The sequence below is a fragment of the Gymnoscopelus braueri genome (assembly GCF_963280865.1).
Source record: "Gymnoscopelus braueri genome assembly, chromosome: 8".
Classification (NCBI taxonomy): Eukaryota; Metazoa; Chordata; class Actinopteri; order Myctophiformes; family Myctophidae; genus Gymnoscopelus; species Gymnoscopelus braueri.
Genome location: NC_137609.1, coordinates 23,271,899 through 23,287,240, shown reverse-complemented (window position 1 = coordinate 23,287,240; position 15,342 = coordinate 23,271,899). Strand labels below are relative to the sequence as shown.

General features: G+C 42.4%; 1 protein-coding gene across 6 annotated transcripts in view; it reads right to left on the bottom strand.

The window, feature by feature from the left end:
- Positions 1-288: 288 nt before the first annotated feature.
- specc1 (sperm antigen with calponin homology and coiled-coil domains 1) overlaps positions 289-15,342 on the bottom strand; it is an 87,851-nt gene continuing 72,797 nt past the window's right edge. For 5 of the 6 annotated variants that reach the window (XM_080434695.1, XM_080434696.1, XM_080434697.1 and 2 more), the window contains 3 exons: positions 8,637-8,753; positions 4,438-4,497; positions 289-2,397 (listed from right to left, as the gene is read on the bottom strand). In XM_080434695.1, the coding sequence (XP_080290821.1) occupies positions 2,308-2,397; positions 4,438-4,497; positions 8,637-8,753 (267 nt within the window). In that variant the 3' untranslated portion in view covers positions 289-2,307. Of the gene's footprint in view, positions 2,398-4,437; positions 4,498-8,636; positions 8,754-15,342 lie in introns of those variants that run through there. The other variant, XM_080434700.1, reaches the window with a different exon arrangement.

Genomic DNA, 15,342 nt, shown 5'->3' with positions numbered 1-15,342 from the left:
GTAATGTCATTTTTGTACAACTAATGGAACGGATTCTCTGTGAAATACGCAAATGTGCAATCTACTTTTCCAGTATAATTTATTCTCGTATTGTTTTACTGCCCTGGCACAGATTTTTAATGGGCATGGTGGAAAACCAATTAAACCTGGTACCAGAGCATTCTCAACACCGCTGACTCCATAACATGATGTTACAGTTGCATAGGTGCTAGTTTAAAAAACAGAGACATTCAGGAGACCTTTTCACTGTAAACAATGATCAAATTAAATTAACCTTGGATTATTTGTAATTAAGTGCTACTGAGAAATTAAAATGATAAAAAACTTAACAATTCTTTATTAATCAATATTCTTCCAAGAGGCTCCAAACTTGACATCAGTAAATACAAAACTGCATACATTTCTGTCCTAATTGTCACTTTGTAGGACACGTAAATAAATAAATAACACTTTAATCTCTGTGACAAAACATGAGGGCATCTTCAAATGTGGACTTGTATAAATCATGACCACCAACAGCGTAATGTCTCAGCTCTTACATGTAAATTATATTCATTTCATTCAGCATTATAATATTTAATACAGCAGGTTCTTGAATTACAAACCAATTAGAGTACCATAGATAGAGCTGAGAGACATCTGTTGGAAAATCACAACATTTCTTGGGGGAAAGAAAACACACACAAACAAGATACAATGGTTTGATTGAATCAGTAATTAGTGTTTAAAACTGAAACAGCAAGGCTGTCTATATGCATTCCTTTTCATAAAATATATTTCTAGAAAACTATTCTCCAAGTTCAATAGTGTTAGATCTTTTTAGTGTAACATCACAGATGGCAGCAAGTGTTTGTCTGATCTCTAATTTTGGACAAACCATGGTACAGATAATCAAACTTCAACATATAAAGGCCTCAGTTAAAACGCAAAGCAGTTATTCTGAAAATACTCTCAGGGCTGCAGCTCAATGAAAATCCCAGCTTTTTTTTATCGTTCTAACACTATGGCCCAAATTCAGTCAAGGTTTCAATGAGTGCAAACAACCTGTGCACCTGAAAATGAGAAAATTATTGCATGCCATTCACTAATCATGCGCAATGAATGGAGACTGCACATTGCATGCCCAGTCAGTTGGCCATCATGCATAGGTATTCTTATGACAACTATGTTTTGGCAGAACAATTGGCACATACGGTATATATGCAAAATAGACTAGTCACAGAGAGTGACTGACACTGCAATAATAATGGGCAGATTTAGCTTCCAAAAGCAAATGACAGTTGGTCAGATGGATTACCAGTATATTTGTTTCTGTACAACTGCAACTGTGATCAAAGTAGAGATTAAAGTTAAGTGGACCAACATATCACAGCAGTTTGTTTATAGAATGAGTCACCAGCCACTGGTGCTTTGTGACCATCTACAAGTAAAACTAAGATTGGCAGAAAGACTAATTCCATTGCTGTTGAGCAATAGAGGCAAAAACTGAGTGACTAGTTGAACATCAGTAACCTGTATGAGCTGTAGACAACAACATAACTAGATTAGATTCACAGGGAAGCATCTGTTTACAGTATCTCCAGCAAACAGGCCAAGTCTAGGCTTTGTAACAAATTAGATTGAGTTTTTTTGTTTCTCCATGTGAAGTAAATACCAACCAAAATAATGGTTTACAAGTGAAGAGGGTTTGGGGTTAAAACTCAGCCAAAAGTTGGTCTCTGTGTCAAACACTCTTTTTTTAAATTATCATCAATTATGTTTTCAACTCTGCAATGTGTGTCCACAAGGCTTGTTCTGCTGCAATCTAATATGTCAGACACTCCCGAGGGTCACTGAGATAGTAGGTTAGAAAGGAGCGGGACAATTTGCTCCCCCAGTCTCAGCTGTAGCCTCAGCGAATTTAGGGCCTCAATGTCAACTGTAAAGTCCTGTAAAGGAACTTGAGAAAATGGCAACGCCAAGCGAGATTTCATTTCTAAAGAACAGAAGGATCCTTGGTAACTTGTAGAGTGTTGTGTAGTATGCAGGAAGGGCTGGGGGGGGGGGGGGGGGGGGTCAGAAAGTCTGAAAGGGTAAAGGTACACAGTAAAATCCTCAGTGTCAATTTAACTCAGAGAGTGAACCAAATTGACTTTTGACCTGAATGGAGTTATTTAGGTCAGCTGTTGTTACACACAGAGTTAAATGAACACTGAGGATTTTACTATGAGGCGTCAAGAGAACGGCGTGCTTGGCTGGACCGGGCAGAAAGTGCTGCAGTGCCTCCAATCTTCATTGTCCTCCTATAGTCCCCTCCTCTAGCCTTGGTCAGGTCTCAAAGTACTTGTAGATCTGCGCGACGTACTGCATGACGTTCTGCCAATCAGGACGGTCCGTCTGCATCAGTTCCTCGATGTCCTGTGTGGTCAGAGAAAGGATACATTTTTCACTCAGCAGCACTAGGGTGAAAAATGTGCACACGTCATCCACAACACGTGGAAGAAGAAATATAAGCTACTGGTCAACTATTTAAAAAAATCCATTGTGTTAATTTGACTGTCAGAGATAGATAAACATGTCAGATCTTTCGGCGTAGACTGCACTGGCGCGATGTTCTGCCAATGTGTATTTAGTCTTCTCTTGTTCAAAGGCGCTGATGCAAAGCTTTCATGTAGCCTAACGTTACCACGCAGAGCCAATCATAACAAACAGTGACGACTCAACAAGCAGAGCAGCCAGCCACATGGCTACCTTCTGTATACATAGTCAAATCCATTTTGAACTCTGAGTTAACGCATTTACAAATGTACAAATGGAACCAAATGGACCCTTACAGGGGTCCATTTGGTTGCATTTGTAAATTTGTAAATGGAAACTAAGGATTTTACTGTGTAGACCTGTCCCAATGGGCTGCCATACATCAGTAATGGAGCAGGACAGTCACCGCCATCATGTCTGCTGTCAACTGCTCGACAAACCAGTCTGTGTGCTGTAAACCTGACCCTGTTTCACCAGGACGGCCAGATAAAAGCTACCCTGATTGGCACCCACAGACAAAATATAAATAAACATTGCATGTACTACCACTAGCAGCTATTTTGTTTTTATGAAGATCTTAAGGACATGGGAAACATTTTTGCCATATTAAACCCTGACATTCCAATGTAACCTCAAGAAACCAACTGAGACTTGATAAGAGAAGCAGAAGTGAACTGTGGTTTCTTTAAAACATTTCAACCCAATTAAATGAGTCGCCTCTGCCCCCCCCCCCATTTGTAAACATCTCACATAAATATTTTTTGTATTTTAGATGAAGGGTCTAATAATAATAATAATACACTTTTTTTATAAAGCGCTTTTAGAAAGCAATGTTACAAAGTTACTATGTCAAGATAAAAACCATCCATAGGATAAACAACAACTTAAAATTCACAGATACTTATAAACTATATGTATGTATGTATGTATGTATGTATGTATGTATGTATGTATGTATGTATGTATGTATGTATGTATGTATGTATGTATGTATGTATGTATGTATGTATGTATGTATGTATGTATGTATGTATGTATGTATGTATGTATGTATGTATGTATGTATGTATGTTTGGACATTTCTGAGGATCCGGGACATATTGCCTGCGTCACCGGGCTTGAATGGGATGTATAACAGTGTGTCATCTGCATAACAATGACAATTTGTGGTTTGCGAATTATGCGACTTAGAGGAAGCATGTAAATTGAAAACAGTAATGTACCCAGAATTGAGGACAACAGGACAAGGGGGCCTGAGAAGATGAGGCCTCCCCAATGACCACCGAGAAGCTAATAACAGTGTGGCTCCCATGTGGATCTTGGACTGCATGTGGTCAGTCTATGACGTTAATTATCTACAGTATGACGTATCTATGATGTATGACTCCATATTTTAGAAAGGTTTCAGCCTGATCTGACTCCCATTGACTCGCTGATAAAGCACCACTGAAAATAAAGACACATGCAGCAGTTCCCTCTACTGATCAGTGTTAGTCGACAGGATTCTGCCTTTGGAAGAGTTTTCAGAGAGGTTTTTGAGAGGTTTTCAGATACTGATGAAACTTGCCAAGATAATAGACATACAATAGTGTGCTATCTGAATTTTTGCTTTAGTTTAAATTAAGTACATTTCTGTACTGAAACACAGGGCTGAGGCAATGAAGAATCACACAAAAGATTGCAATACTGTTGCTCCATGTCATCTGACAAAATTGCCGTAAGGTCGTTCCTGTGCTGAAGCTTCATAAGCATTCATACTTTGCTGCACAACAATGTCGCGAGCCGAAAATAGCAGACCTACAAGCTCACAATGTGTACAGTAGGTAAATGCAACTTAACAGGCTTAATTAGGCTTAACACTGAAACCAAAGTTTCTGCAAAATACTGTATGTGTGTGTGTGTGTGTATGTATTGTCTCACCAGGGAGGGTTTGATGCCAATGCTCTCAGCAGCCTGGAAAGCCAGGGTCAGATTCCGTCCCTGTAGAGAAAAGAAACAGTGTGGTGAGACACCATAAAAGTCCCCTGTTTATCCTTCATTAACACATGTACAGTATGGTTTCAATTAGCGAGATAAGCACAGAGATTACATCATATAAAAGTGACCCAAAACATCTGTGTGTGTGTGTGTGTGTGTGTGTGTGTGTGTGTGTGTGTGTGTGTGTGTGTGTGTGTGTGTGTGTGTGTGGGGGGGGGGGGTTCTGCCGTGAGTGAGTGAGTGAGTGAGTGAGTGAGTGAGTGAGTGAGTGAGTGATTTTTAAATGATAAAGCAGATTCTGTATTAATTGATGTTGTTGCTATTCTTGCTGAACATTAGACGTTATACACCAAGCACTCCAAAAGAGTTAACAAGAAAGGAAAAATGCATTATAAATGCATTATTGAATTTCCACAAACTGCTATTGTGACACATTAATCATGCATGAATGCTCATAAATTGAAACATGGCTCTATGGCTTTACTTGAGAGTTTAGGGAACATTGCTAATGCTTACAATTACTGTCTCTTTTATCTGAAATATGAGCATTTCATGCTTTACACAAGAAGCATTGGTAAGGCCAAACAAAGACAGCAATGGTTATTAGAGGATTAAAGAGAATATACTGGGAAGAGGCTAGATGTTTTTGGCTATCAGAGTGTGCCCCTAGCAATGTCACTCAACAAGAGTTATTTAAGCCAACATGATCCTGCTGAATTATTAACAGAGATGGGCTCCACAATGTCTCTGTCATCAGCTTAATGTTACACGAGAGATAGGAACTGTGTTGTTTGTCCATTTCTCTGCCTGATCCTGTTTACATATATTACATATTTACATATTCATTATTTCAGGTCTGTCAACAGTAAGACATACCGTAGATTGCACTGGTCTCAGGCTCATGTACTGTAGGGAAACATGGGACCTGTAGAGATGGTGAATCTTTTGATGACGTTTGGAGGATTTGACAGACCTCTAAATTGTTTGTGTATTTGTCAAGAAACTAAATATATAGTGTAAATGTAAGCCTGGAGAATGCCTCTTTATACAGATTTTTCTAAATGTATCCACCTAGTTCACTTTAATATATCAAAGAAAAAGGAAAGTATAATGTGTTTTACTATCTTGAACATGGTTTTGTAAATTCAGTCTTATTTGCGAGGCAAGAGTGCGGACTAGCCAACACTAACTCTCGACTCCTGAATTGCTGCCCTCCACACCCTCCTGTCTAGCATCAGGGTCTTGAGCGCAGCAGTGTTGTCAGCTCCACTGTCGCGCCGCAGTGTGTCTACGTATAGGTGGTGCACGTCTTTCCCTGCCGAGCTGTGCCTTGGGTTGGCTCCCACAGTGTCAGTTTGCTTGCCACCAGGTCTGGGTGCCTGACGCCCAGTTAGCCTCATCCTCCTCTCTCTGACCTTGCCTGTGAACCGTGGGAGGCCCCTGTAGAGGTCCACGTTTCTGATGTGGTCCGCCTATGTGACATGACACCAAGTGCCATTCGTAGCATTCTTGTTTAGACGCCACCCAGGGCCTTTTCCTGCTGTCCTGTGAGCGTCTATGTCTTGGCCCCATACAGCAGTACTATTACTCCACTGTAGCTATGAACAGCAGCCTCTTGAGGTCATCTCCCATGTCAGATTTCCATGCTCTTGTCATCCCATGCAGGGCATTCCGCTTTTGGGTACTTTGGGTACTTTTGGGTACGTTTGGGTAATTTGTATGACCCCCCTCCAGACCTTCAGATCCTGTTCTGTTGAAGCAGTCCAGGCACAGAGATATTTGAAGTCCTCAACTACCTTGAGCACTGTCCCGTCGGTAGTAGCAATGGTTTTGTCCTCCGTGTTAAATGCAAATGCTTTTGTTTTCTTGGTATTGAGCTTGAGTCCGGCTATAGCTTTCCTCTATCATCTGAACCATCTTCTCAGGAACACCATAGGCCCGGAGAATGTTAACGAGTTTCCCCCGGTGTATGGTGTCAAAAGCTTTATGGAAGTCGATGAAGGTGATCGCCGCTGACAAGTTCTGCTCAATGATTCATCTCTTGAGCCACACCGGCATGGAAGATGCACCTGAGAATGTAATACTTGACCCAACTTTTAGAATTTATATGGAGAGTGAAAAATGTTCTTTAAGAGTTTCGAACTCTGAACCTTTGGTTTATAAATCCCTGACTTATCTCTTGACCCACGTTAGCATGGAAAATGTAACTGAGAATGTAATACTTTTATACCCTTAAGAATTTAATTTAGATGGAGAGTGAAAAATGTCCTTTAGGAGTTTTGAATCGTAATAAACCTTCTATTTATAAACCCATGACACACCTCTTGAGCCACAGAGACATGGAACATACAAGTCAGAACGAAATACTTAACCTTTTAGAATTTAGATGCTGAGAGTGTTCTTAACAGTGGTCTTGAACCACAAACCTTCACACCTCATGAACCACGGAGTCATGGAACACACTAGCATGCACACAAGCAGCCTGTTTGGTGCTGCTTCTACCACTGACGTAGCTGCTGAAATAGCTAAATATATGACAGAAAGGCCTTGCTGTTATTAGACTCTATTATAATGACGAGTACAATTAAACACCATGACAAGTACCCTAGTTTCCTAACCATTTTACACATAACAAAGGCTAAATAAAACACATTACAGGATTAATCACAATAAACCCATTGCCCAACTCAATAACACATGCAATAACACAACAATAAACAATAAATGTCAGGGTGTATGCCATGAGGCATGCTGGAAAGTCCTTATTCATCCAATGACACACCCCAAGACGCTACACATATGTTTGTAGACACATTTTATTGCGAACCAAAACACGCACTAATTGTGGGAGAACACTGTTCTGGACGACAGTGATTAACAAGACAATAACATACCAGCCATAAAGTTAACTTTCCTTTCTAATGCATGAAGTTAAATGTGAGGTTCCTCTAACATTTTAACAGTCATCACATTCTTTCACAATGAGTCTAACTTGTCCTTATACCCTGCACCAGAAGAGGGTATTATTATTACACAACTTCACAGATGAAAACCATTAAACTTCAGGGTGTAACACAATACTGTCAGTCTACATGTGTGGCTAGGACCATATCTTCATATCTTTATTAACATGACCTCATATTTCATGCATAGTTTGGGGGGGGGGGGGTTAAATGGTTAAATAAACAGTAATGAAAGAAGTGTTGTCTTGACCTCAGTGTAATGTGTGTGTCTGACTTACAGTATGTGCTCTATAGTTTCAGAGCGACCCACGACACCCACGCTAACTCTGACCACAAGGAGATCTCACCACAAGGGGATACGTAGCTATGACAGTGTCAGAAAGCATGAGAAAGTGTCTATGAAACATTTACATGGCTGAACTCAAATCTGTCTGTGTGTGTGTGCATGTGGCTGGCTGAGTACTTTCGGTGATTAAAAGAAAATACATGCAAATGCATATGGAAAGAGGATGTGCGTGGGTGTGCACTGTGCAGTGACTGTGTTGAACGCCCTACGCGCGTGTGTAGGGCGTTCGGGTGGCACTGTGGTAAAGTCCCTGCCCACCACGGCGGTTGTGGGTTCGAATCCACCGTGGTGCATCCGGCTTTGTCGAGCGTCTACACAAACACAATTGGCTCGTGTCCGGGGGAGGGAAGCCGTGCACGGAGGGTGATAATAGTCAGTGCACGTACTCCTACGGGCTGGGGCAGCACCTGTCAGCGGGGAGCGTTGGGCGGGAGGAGTAGCACGACGAAGGCTCTATGTCCTCCCGGTGGGGTCTCCTCACTGATAGGTGAGTCAGTAGGATACGACAGCACTGACAACACAGAAATGTGTGTGGGGAGGAATCAATTGGCATAACGACTAAATTGGGGAGAAAATGGGGTAAAAAATTTTTGGCTACTCTAAAAAAAAAAATTTACGATTTTTTAAGAACCATGCATGTGTGAAGTTGAGCCACATGAGAAGCAGGGTAGGTGATACATACAGTACAGTATATTGCTTTGATACAGAGATCAGGTCAGCTTATACACTTTAACAACAACACAATAGTGAGAGAGAAGCTGCACTACCTGTCATGCCTGACAAATTAATAAAAACAAGAAACATAACCTTGCTGAGTGAGTGTAATTTGTTACCTTGTCTTGACTGATGAGTTCCTGGTAGGGAATGTGAGCAGGTAAGTAGGTGTGGAGCAGAGCGCAGAATGCCAGGCCATCACTCCAGCTGCTGCTGAAGTTCGTCACATCAATATTCTGTGGACAGAGTTACACACATAAGGGATAGGCAAAGAGAGAGAAAGGACAAGGCAGGAAAGAGTGATAGAGTTACAGTTACAAGCAGAAAAGATTGCATGCCATGTGCAGTCGTACGCATACTGTACGTATGCGTCTGACTATGCAATTTGTCATTTTTACCTTGACTGTGAGCATCATGTACATACCTGCTACTATACATGCTATCTGTATACGTGTAGCTATCGGTCCAAAACCTTGTATCTATTATGCTCAGAAGATTACAGATGATCCCTGAAGGACCCTAAGGAGCCATAGAAGCACAGGCAACAACAACGACAACACACACACACACACACACACACACACACACACACACACACACACACACACACACACACACACACACACACACACACACACACACACACACACACACACACACACACACACACACACACACACACACACACGTAATTGCGTTACATGCCTCATTGTCTCCATGGCTCTTTAACGAGTAAATCAATATGACAGCCGAAATCATGCTGGAATGATTGGAGGCTTTCAAGATTTATCACTGCAAAAGTGCCAAATCCCTCAGAAACCTCTGCTTGTCCTCTTTCTACCCCAAGAGTAGATAGAACATGCATCGCTGCACGTCCTGTGTGTGTGTGTGTGTGTATGTGTGTGTGTGTGTGTGTGCGTGTGCGTGTGCGTGTGCGTGTGCGCGTGCGCGTGTGCGCGTGTGTGTGTGTGTGTGTGTGTGTGTGTGTGTGTGTGTGTTTGAGTGTGTGATCCACAGAACACTGTCACATGATACATTATGTTTAGAGTCTCTGATAAGCGTGGACAGATCTCTGGACGAAGACTTCCTCCGTAACCGCTGTGTTGCCTTCTAGTCTCCCAGTTGGATAGATAGTTATTTCCGGTGTTTCCCCCCCTTATTCTTTACATGTGTGACAAGTAAAGAGGCATCGGGAACAAGGCCTGTGGTCTGGATGGGGTAGGGGGGAGACGGGTTTACTCTCCTTGGGGCATGTGTCTGTTAATACCTTGTTAGCCCTGACACCCCATAACTCTGTTATACTGGAGACTGGAAACTGAACATTGAGGACCGTCTGACCCGACAGGGGGTCATTTAGGTCAAGCCCTGGGGGGTGGTGGGGGGGGGGGGGGGGTTGTACCCAGTGCCAAGCAGCCACCAAGCCTTCCAGGTCACTGTAGTGATGACAGGCTGAAGGAGAAGCTACTTCATCTCAACGATGCGACAGCGGACATTGTTGTGAATCAAATAGACCTCTGTTGTGGTCCTAAGAGTTTTCCTCTATTACGGGTGGTGAGTGATGATTCAGTTGAATTACTTCTCTGTAGGCAAGCAACAGGCTCTGAGAACAAGATGACACCAGGCAGTCTCACAGGACTGAAGTTTATCAAGCTCACACAGAGAGAGCATATACTGTATACAGTACAGATAGATATACTGTATACTGTACATACTGTATATACATTTGTAGATGTGGCTGGAAGATATGATTCATGACTGACAGAGATAGACAAGGGAACAGTGTGTTGGGAATACAAGTGAAGTGATAAAGGGAAAGAGAACAAAATATACTGCTCAAAGAAATGTAGGGAACACTTTGATCCCTTAATTATTTTGAGTTTTCATGAACGGTGTACATACTGCTAACAAAAACTGCGTAGAAGACATCATGTTCATCTTGTTTCATTCTATGGCTGAAATAGATGCAAAATATAGGGACTGGATTGAACATCTACAAGCTCATAACGCAATGTGCCCTGGTGTGTTGTGAGCTTGTAGATCTGCTATTTTTGGTGCGCGACAACGCAAGCGCAACCAAGTATAAAGCAGGCATTAGAGGCAGTGCAGGCTGGCAAGCTGCGCTATCTGTTATTATGACTGCAAGGCAGACCTGTGCAGTCATGTCAGACCACATTCTTTTCATAACTCCCCCCCTCCGCTCACTTAGCTGGCTCAGCAGCAGCCCTGGGATGGGGCTGGATGCATGTGCAGAATGACACGCGCGCACACACACACACACACACACACACACACACACACACACACACACACACACACACACACACACACACACGCATATAAATTGGACTCTAGACATGACAGACTGACATGGACAATGACAAATTAGCTGATTAAAGGGTAACAAGGGTGTATGTGTGTGTGTGTGTGTGTGTGTGTGTGTGTGTGTGTGTGTGTGTGTGTGTGTGTGTGTGTGTGTGTGTGTGTGTGTGTGTGTGTGTGTGTGTGTGTGTGTGTGTGTGCGTGCGCGTTGGGGGGGCTGTTGGGGTGGTTTGAGGAGTGCACATAACATTCTGGCCCGTCCAGAGCTGCTCGCGTGAGGTGAGGGAGAGTAGAGAGGAAGGGTTTAGGTCTATGGGGGACGAAGGGAGAGGGAAAGGGAGAGACGGAGAGAAAGAGAGAGAGAGAGAGAGACATGAATGCTAAAACAGCACTGGACAACAACAGCTCTCTGGGAGCCGGCTCAGAAAAGCAAACACAGCATCAAGCGACAGGAAGTGTCTCACTCTGCACAAAAGGCCTATCCACTCGCTTTTTAGAGACCCATGGAGAAAGAGGGAGAGAAGGGGGGCAGTGAGAGCGAGAGAGACTCGAGAGAGAGAAAGAGAGAGAGAGAGAGAGAGATATGTACTCCAACAGGGAGAGTGGGGAAATATTGAGTTGATCCATCTACATGTGCTTTGATCCGTCGTCACACGGAAAGCAGATAAGATCTGTGATAACCCTGATGATTTAATTAAGAGTGAGAATGAGTCGGGAAAACTTCAGCAGCTAACAAAACACTGCACAGTGAGTGGCAAGCTATTTGAAGCATTCAGTGCTACGGTATACTACAGTACATGCTGTACAGCCCTCTTCACTCAAACACAGTGGACTGAACAGCCCCCCCCAACATCACCAGTGCTAGTGTTATACAGTAGCTTTACATTGCTGCGCTCCACCAACAATGTTCTGTCAGTACGATCATTCAATAACAGGTGGCAAAACATTAACGATTTTTTGGGGGGAAACTTGTAAAGACACCGTTACAGTGGTCAAGTCTACTGAAGATGACAAAGATGAAAAACAAAACAATTGCAAGAAGATATAGTAATGCAAATATGAAATGTAATATGAACAACTTGCAATAAAAGTATTTAAAAAAAAAGTCTACTGAAGATTGCATTGGACAAGTTTTTCTAAATCCTGTTTGGACATGTCCTTTAATCTGTGATATATATTTAAGGTGATAATAGACTGACTTTTGATATGTGGCTGTTAAAGTTCAAGTCTGAGTCCATGACTACACCAAGGTTTTTGGCATGGCTTGTGATTTTTAACATTACAGATTGAAGCTGTGCACTGACTTTTTTTTCAGTCTTCCTTGGCTCCAAAAACAATTACTTTGTCTTTGTTTAATTGAAGAAATCTATGGCACATAACATTTTCCCAGTGTTTATATTGGACCATTAAGGTCCTTGCACACTGGTGCGTCTTTTCGTTGCGTTTTTTTTTTTTTCATTGTTTTTTCAATTTTTTTCATTGTTGTAAAAAAAACGCAACGAAAAGACGCACCAGTGTGCAAGGACCTTTAGTCCTCTGTGGTGATGCGGTTTTGTAGATTTGTGTGTCGTCGACCTATGGTAGCATATTTTGTTGATTTCCATAATCTGAGCCAGTGGAAGCATGTAGATATTGAACAGTAGTGTCCCTAGAATGAATCCTTTTGGAACTCTGCATGTAGTTTTTGTCCACTCTGAGAGTGTACAAATGTAACCTGTAAGGGTCCTTCTGGTTACACATGTGTACACTCTGAGAGTTAAAAAGAAAAAACTCCTGCACACTGTCTTCAAATGCAAAAAAATATTTAATGGGAATACAGCAACGTTTATTATTATTATTTTTACACTCTGAGAGTTACAAATGGATAAATATATGGATAACACTAAGGATTTTGCTGTGTACTGTACAGTACAGTCAACACACTCCCCACACCCAAGTGGATAAAGGGGGAGAGTCAGGGTTCAAATAGCACTTACTGTAAATGCGTATGGTTGTATACGCACTGATGCTGTAATAGGTGAGATCTAGGCCTCGGGATGATTAAAAATCATTCATCTTTCCAGTGGGTACGGTACGAGAGGGCCTGTTAGAAAGACGCAAAGATTACGAAAGTGGCGATTAAAGAGATGTGAGGTTATATTGGCGGTGGAACATTCCCGACCTTTGACTGTCATTGTTGCAGTAAGAGATTATCTGTTCTACAGTACTTTACCTCAGTGTTGCCCACTCCGACCAATGACCTACTGAAGTGAACTATGATGTGCATACATCCTGTAGCCAGCACCACGTCACACCCACTCGACGGCTTCCATTCAGCCTCACATTATTAAAAGTTAATGTAATGTCTACAGTCTCCCCCTTCCTCTCCTTGATATATGACCCTCCATTCCTCTCACAGCTGGGGGTACAATCCTGTGTGTGTAATGTGTGTGTGTGTGTGTGTGTGTGTGTGTGTGTGTGTGTGTGTGTGTGTGTGAGTGTGAGTGTGAGTGTGAGTGTGAGTGTGAGTGTGAGTGTGAGTGTGTGTGTGTGTGTGTGTGTGTGTGTTTCCCAGACATGGCCGGATGAGCTGTGCTCAATCTTTTCCGTATTGTTCTCATCCAGAACAAACGGCAAATTTATTTTTGTTTTGCTTTTATCGCTAATTGAAGTTGGAGGGAAAACAAAAGTGCAAATCGGAAGCAAATGCTAAATACAGACATCAAAGATGTACAGCAGGGAATCTGTTCATATCTTAGTGAATGAAAAGAAGTCTACTAGTGAGAATATCATACTGATGGAGGTGTTCATTGTGATTGGACATCCAGGTGAAGGTTTGGTTGTCGGCGTCAAGCTCAGTGGTGCGGTACGCATGTATGACCATGTGAGATTATAGATTCTCTACAAGCCACTTCAGATCTCTCAGCGTAATAGGGTTAAGGTTAGGGTTAGTTCATTAGATTGGTTACCATGGGGTACGTGCCTGTGTGCAAGTACACAGCTGTGTGTGTATGTGTGTGTGGTTATGACTTTATGAACCTGCTTGGGGGTCATCACTCTGAGACCACCCGAGAGGACCCAGAGGAACATGGCTGCTTGAACAGGATGCTCCAGCAACATTGCAATTTATTTTGCTTAAAATCATTGACATCCAGTTACCAGTGCTAATACCTATTTATAGTTAAGATAGGCTCTGAAAGGCTAATTCTATTGACATACGGTATGTTCTGGGAATGCCCTCCAGTGGCCAGCTTAGGGCTCAGAGGTAGATGTGGTAAAATCCATTCAGACACATGTGAGGGGTGGGGCGAAAGATAAGAGACGATAAGCCCAGAAGGAGTATGTGCGCGTGTTGGCGGGTTATTTACCCATCAGGTGGGGTTCAAAGGTCAACAGCTAAGGGCTAAGGAGGTAATGTGGTAAAACCCACATTCCAGTTCTGAAAGATGTGAGGAGTGGGGCCAACGATAAGAGACCATAACCCTTGAGGGAGTGTGTGTGTATTGGGGAGTTATCTACGCATCAGCTATCGTCCCTGTACCCTGTTAATGCTGCGGTCCTAAGAAGGGAGTTTTCCCCATGTTGAATGTCAGAGAGAAGGAATAGGCTGAGAGATGTGGTGGGAGAAAGAGAGAGGACTTGCTCTCCGTCACACCTGAAATTGATTCTGGGAAGTGGAGATCAATACGCTGTCTGTGAGAGGCTTATGAGAAGCCTAGCTCAGACACCACAGGTGGTTTGTTTATATGCATACAAAACATGCATAGATGTATCCATGTTCCCACGTTTTCAACATAAAAAGTCAAAACTTTAAACTTCAGAGAAATTCAGAAGATTCTAGTTTAATGAGATGGCTTTACGATGCCTTTGGGGATAGCTTGCATTTAGACAGCAAACAATGCCCACTGCATGCATAAAACAGCTCCCATTTTCCATTTAACTTTAATTACGCTACCGTGTGTATACTACAGTATATTAAAATGGGAGGGCCTGCCGGCGTGCGGAACACGGCCACGTCACTATGACTCACTATGACTGTAACCATATAGGCACAAAAGGGACACAGATAGACGGGTACAATGGGTACTCCGACACAATGACTCAGACATATTTGTCGGATCGGTAGTGGAACGTACAGTAGGTGTGAGGGCTGCGTAGCGGCCTGAACCTCTAGTGATTGAAAAGGCCTTCGAACAGTATAGTGGTGTAATAATAACTAGCATCAAGGGCTGACCACTCCCTGTCTAGTGTCTACCATGAACCCATCTCCACAGAATGACCATACTGTCTCCACATGGGCAGATAAACATGAAATAAGACACCCCATTTGAACCACATAAAAGGAATAGTCAATATCCATGCTGCTTAATATGGGGTCGTCAAAGAGACAGTTACCCACATGGCACCTGCTCCATACTCCATACCCATAAATATACCCATAACATTAACGTTTATACTAACAAGCCAGTTAGTGGGAGAATGATTACTTCCTTGACCTTAGTGTGGCTAGAATAAAATGAAAGTGAC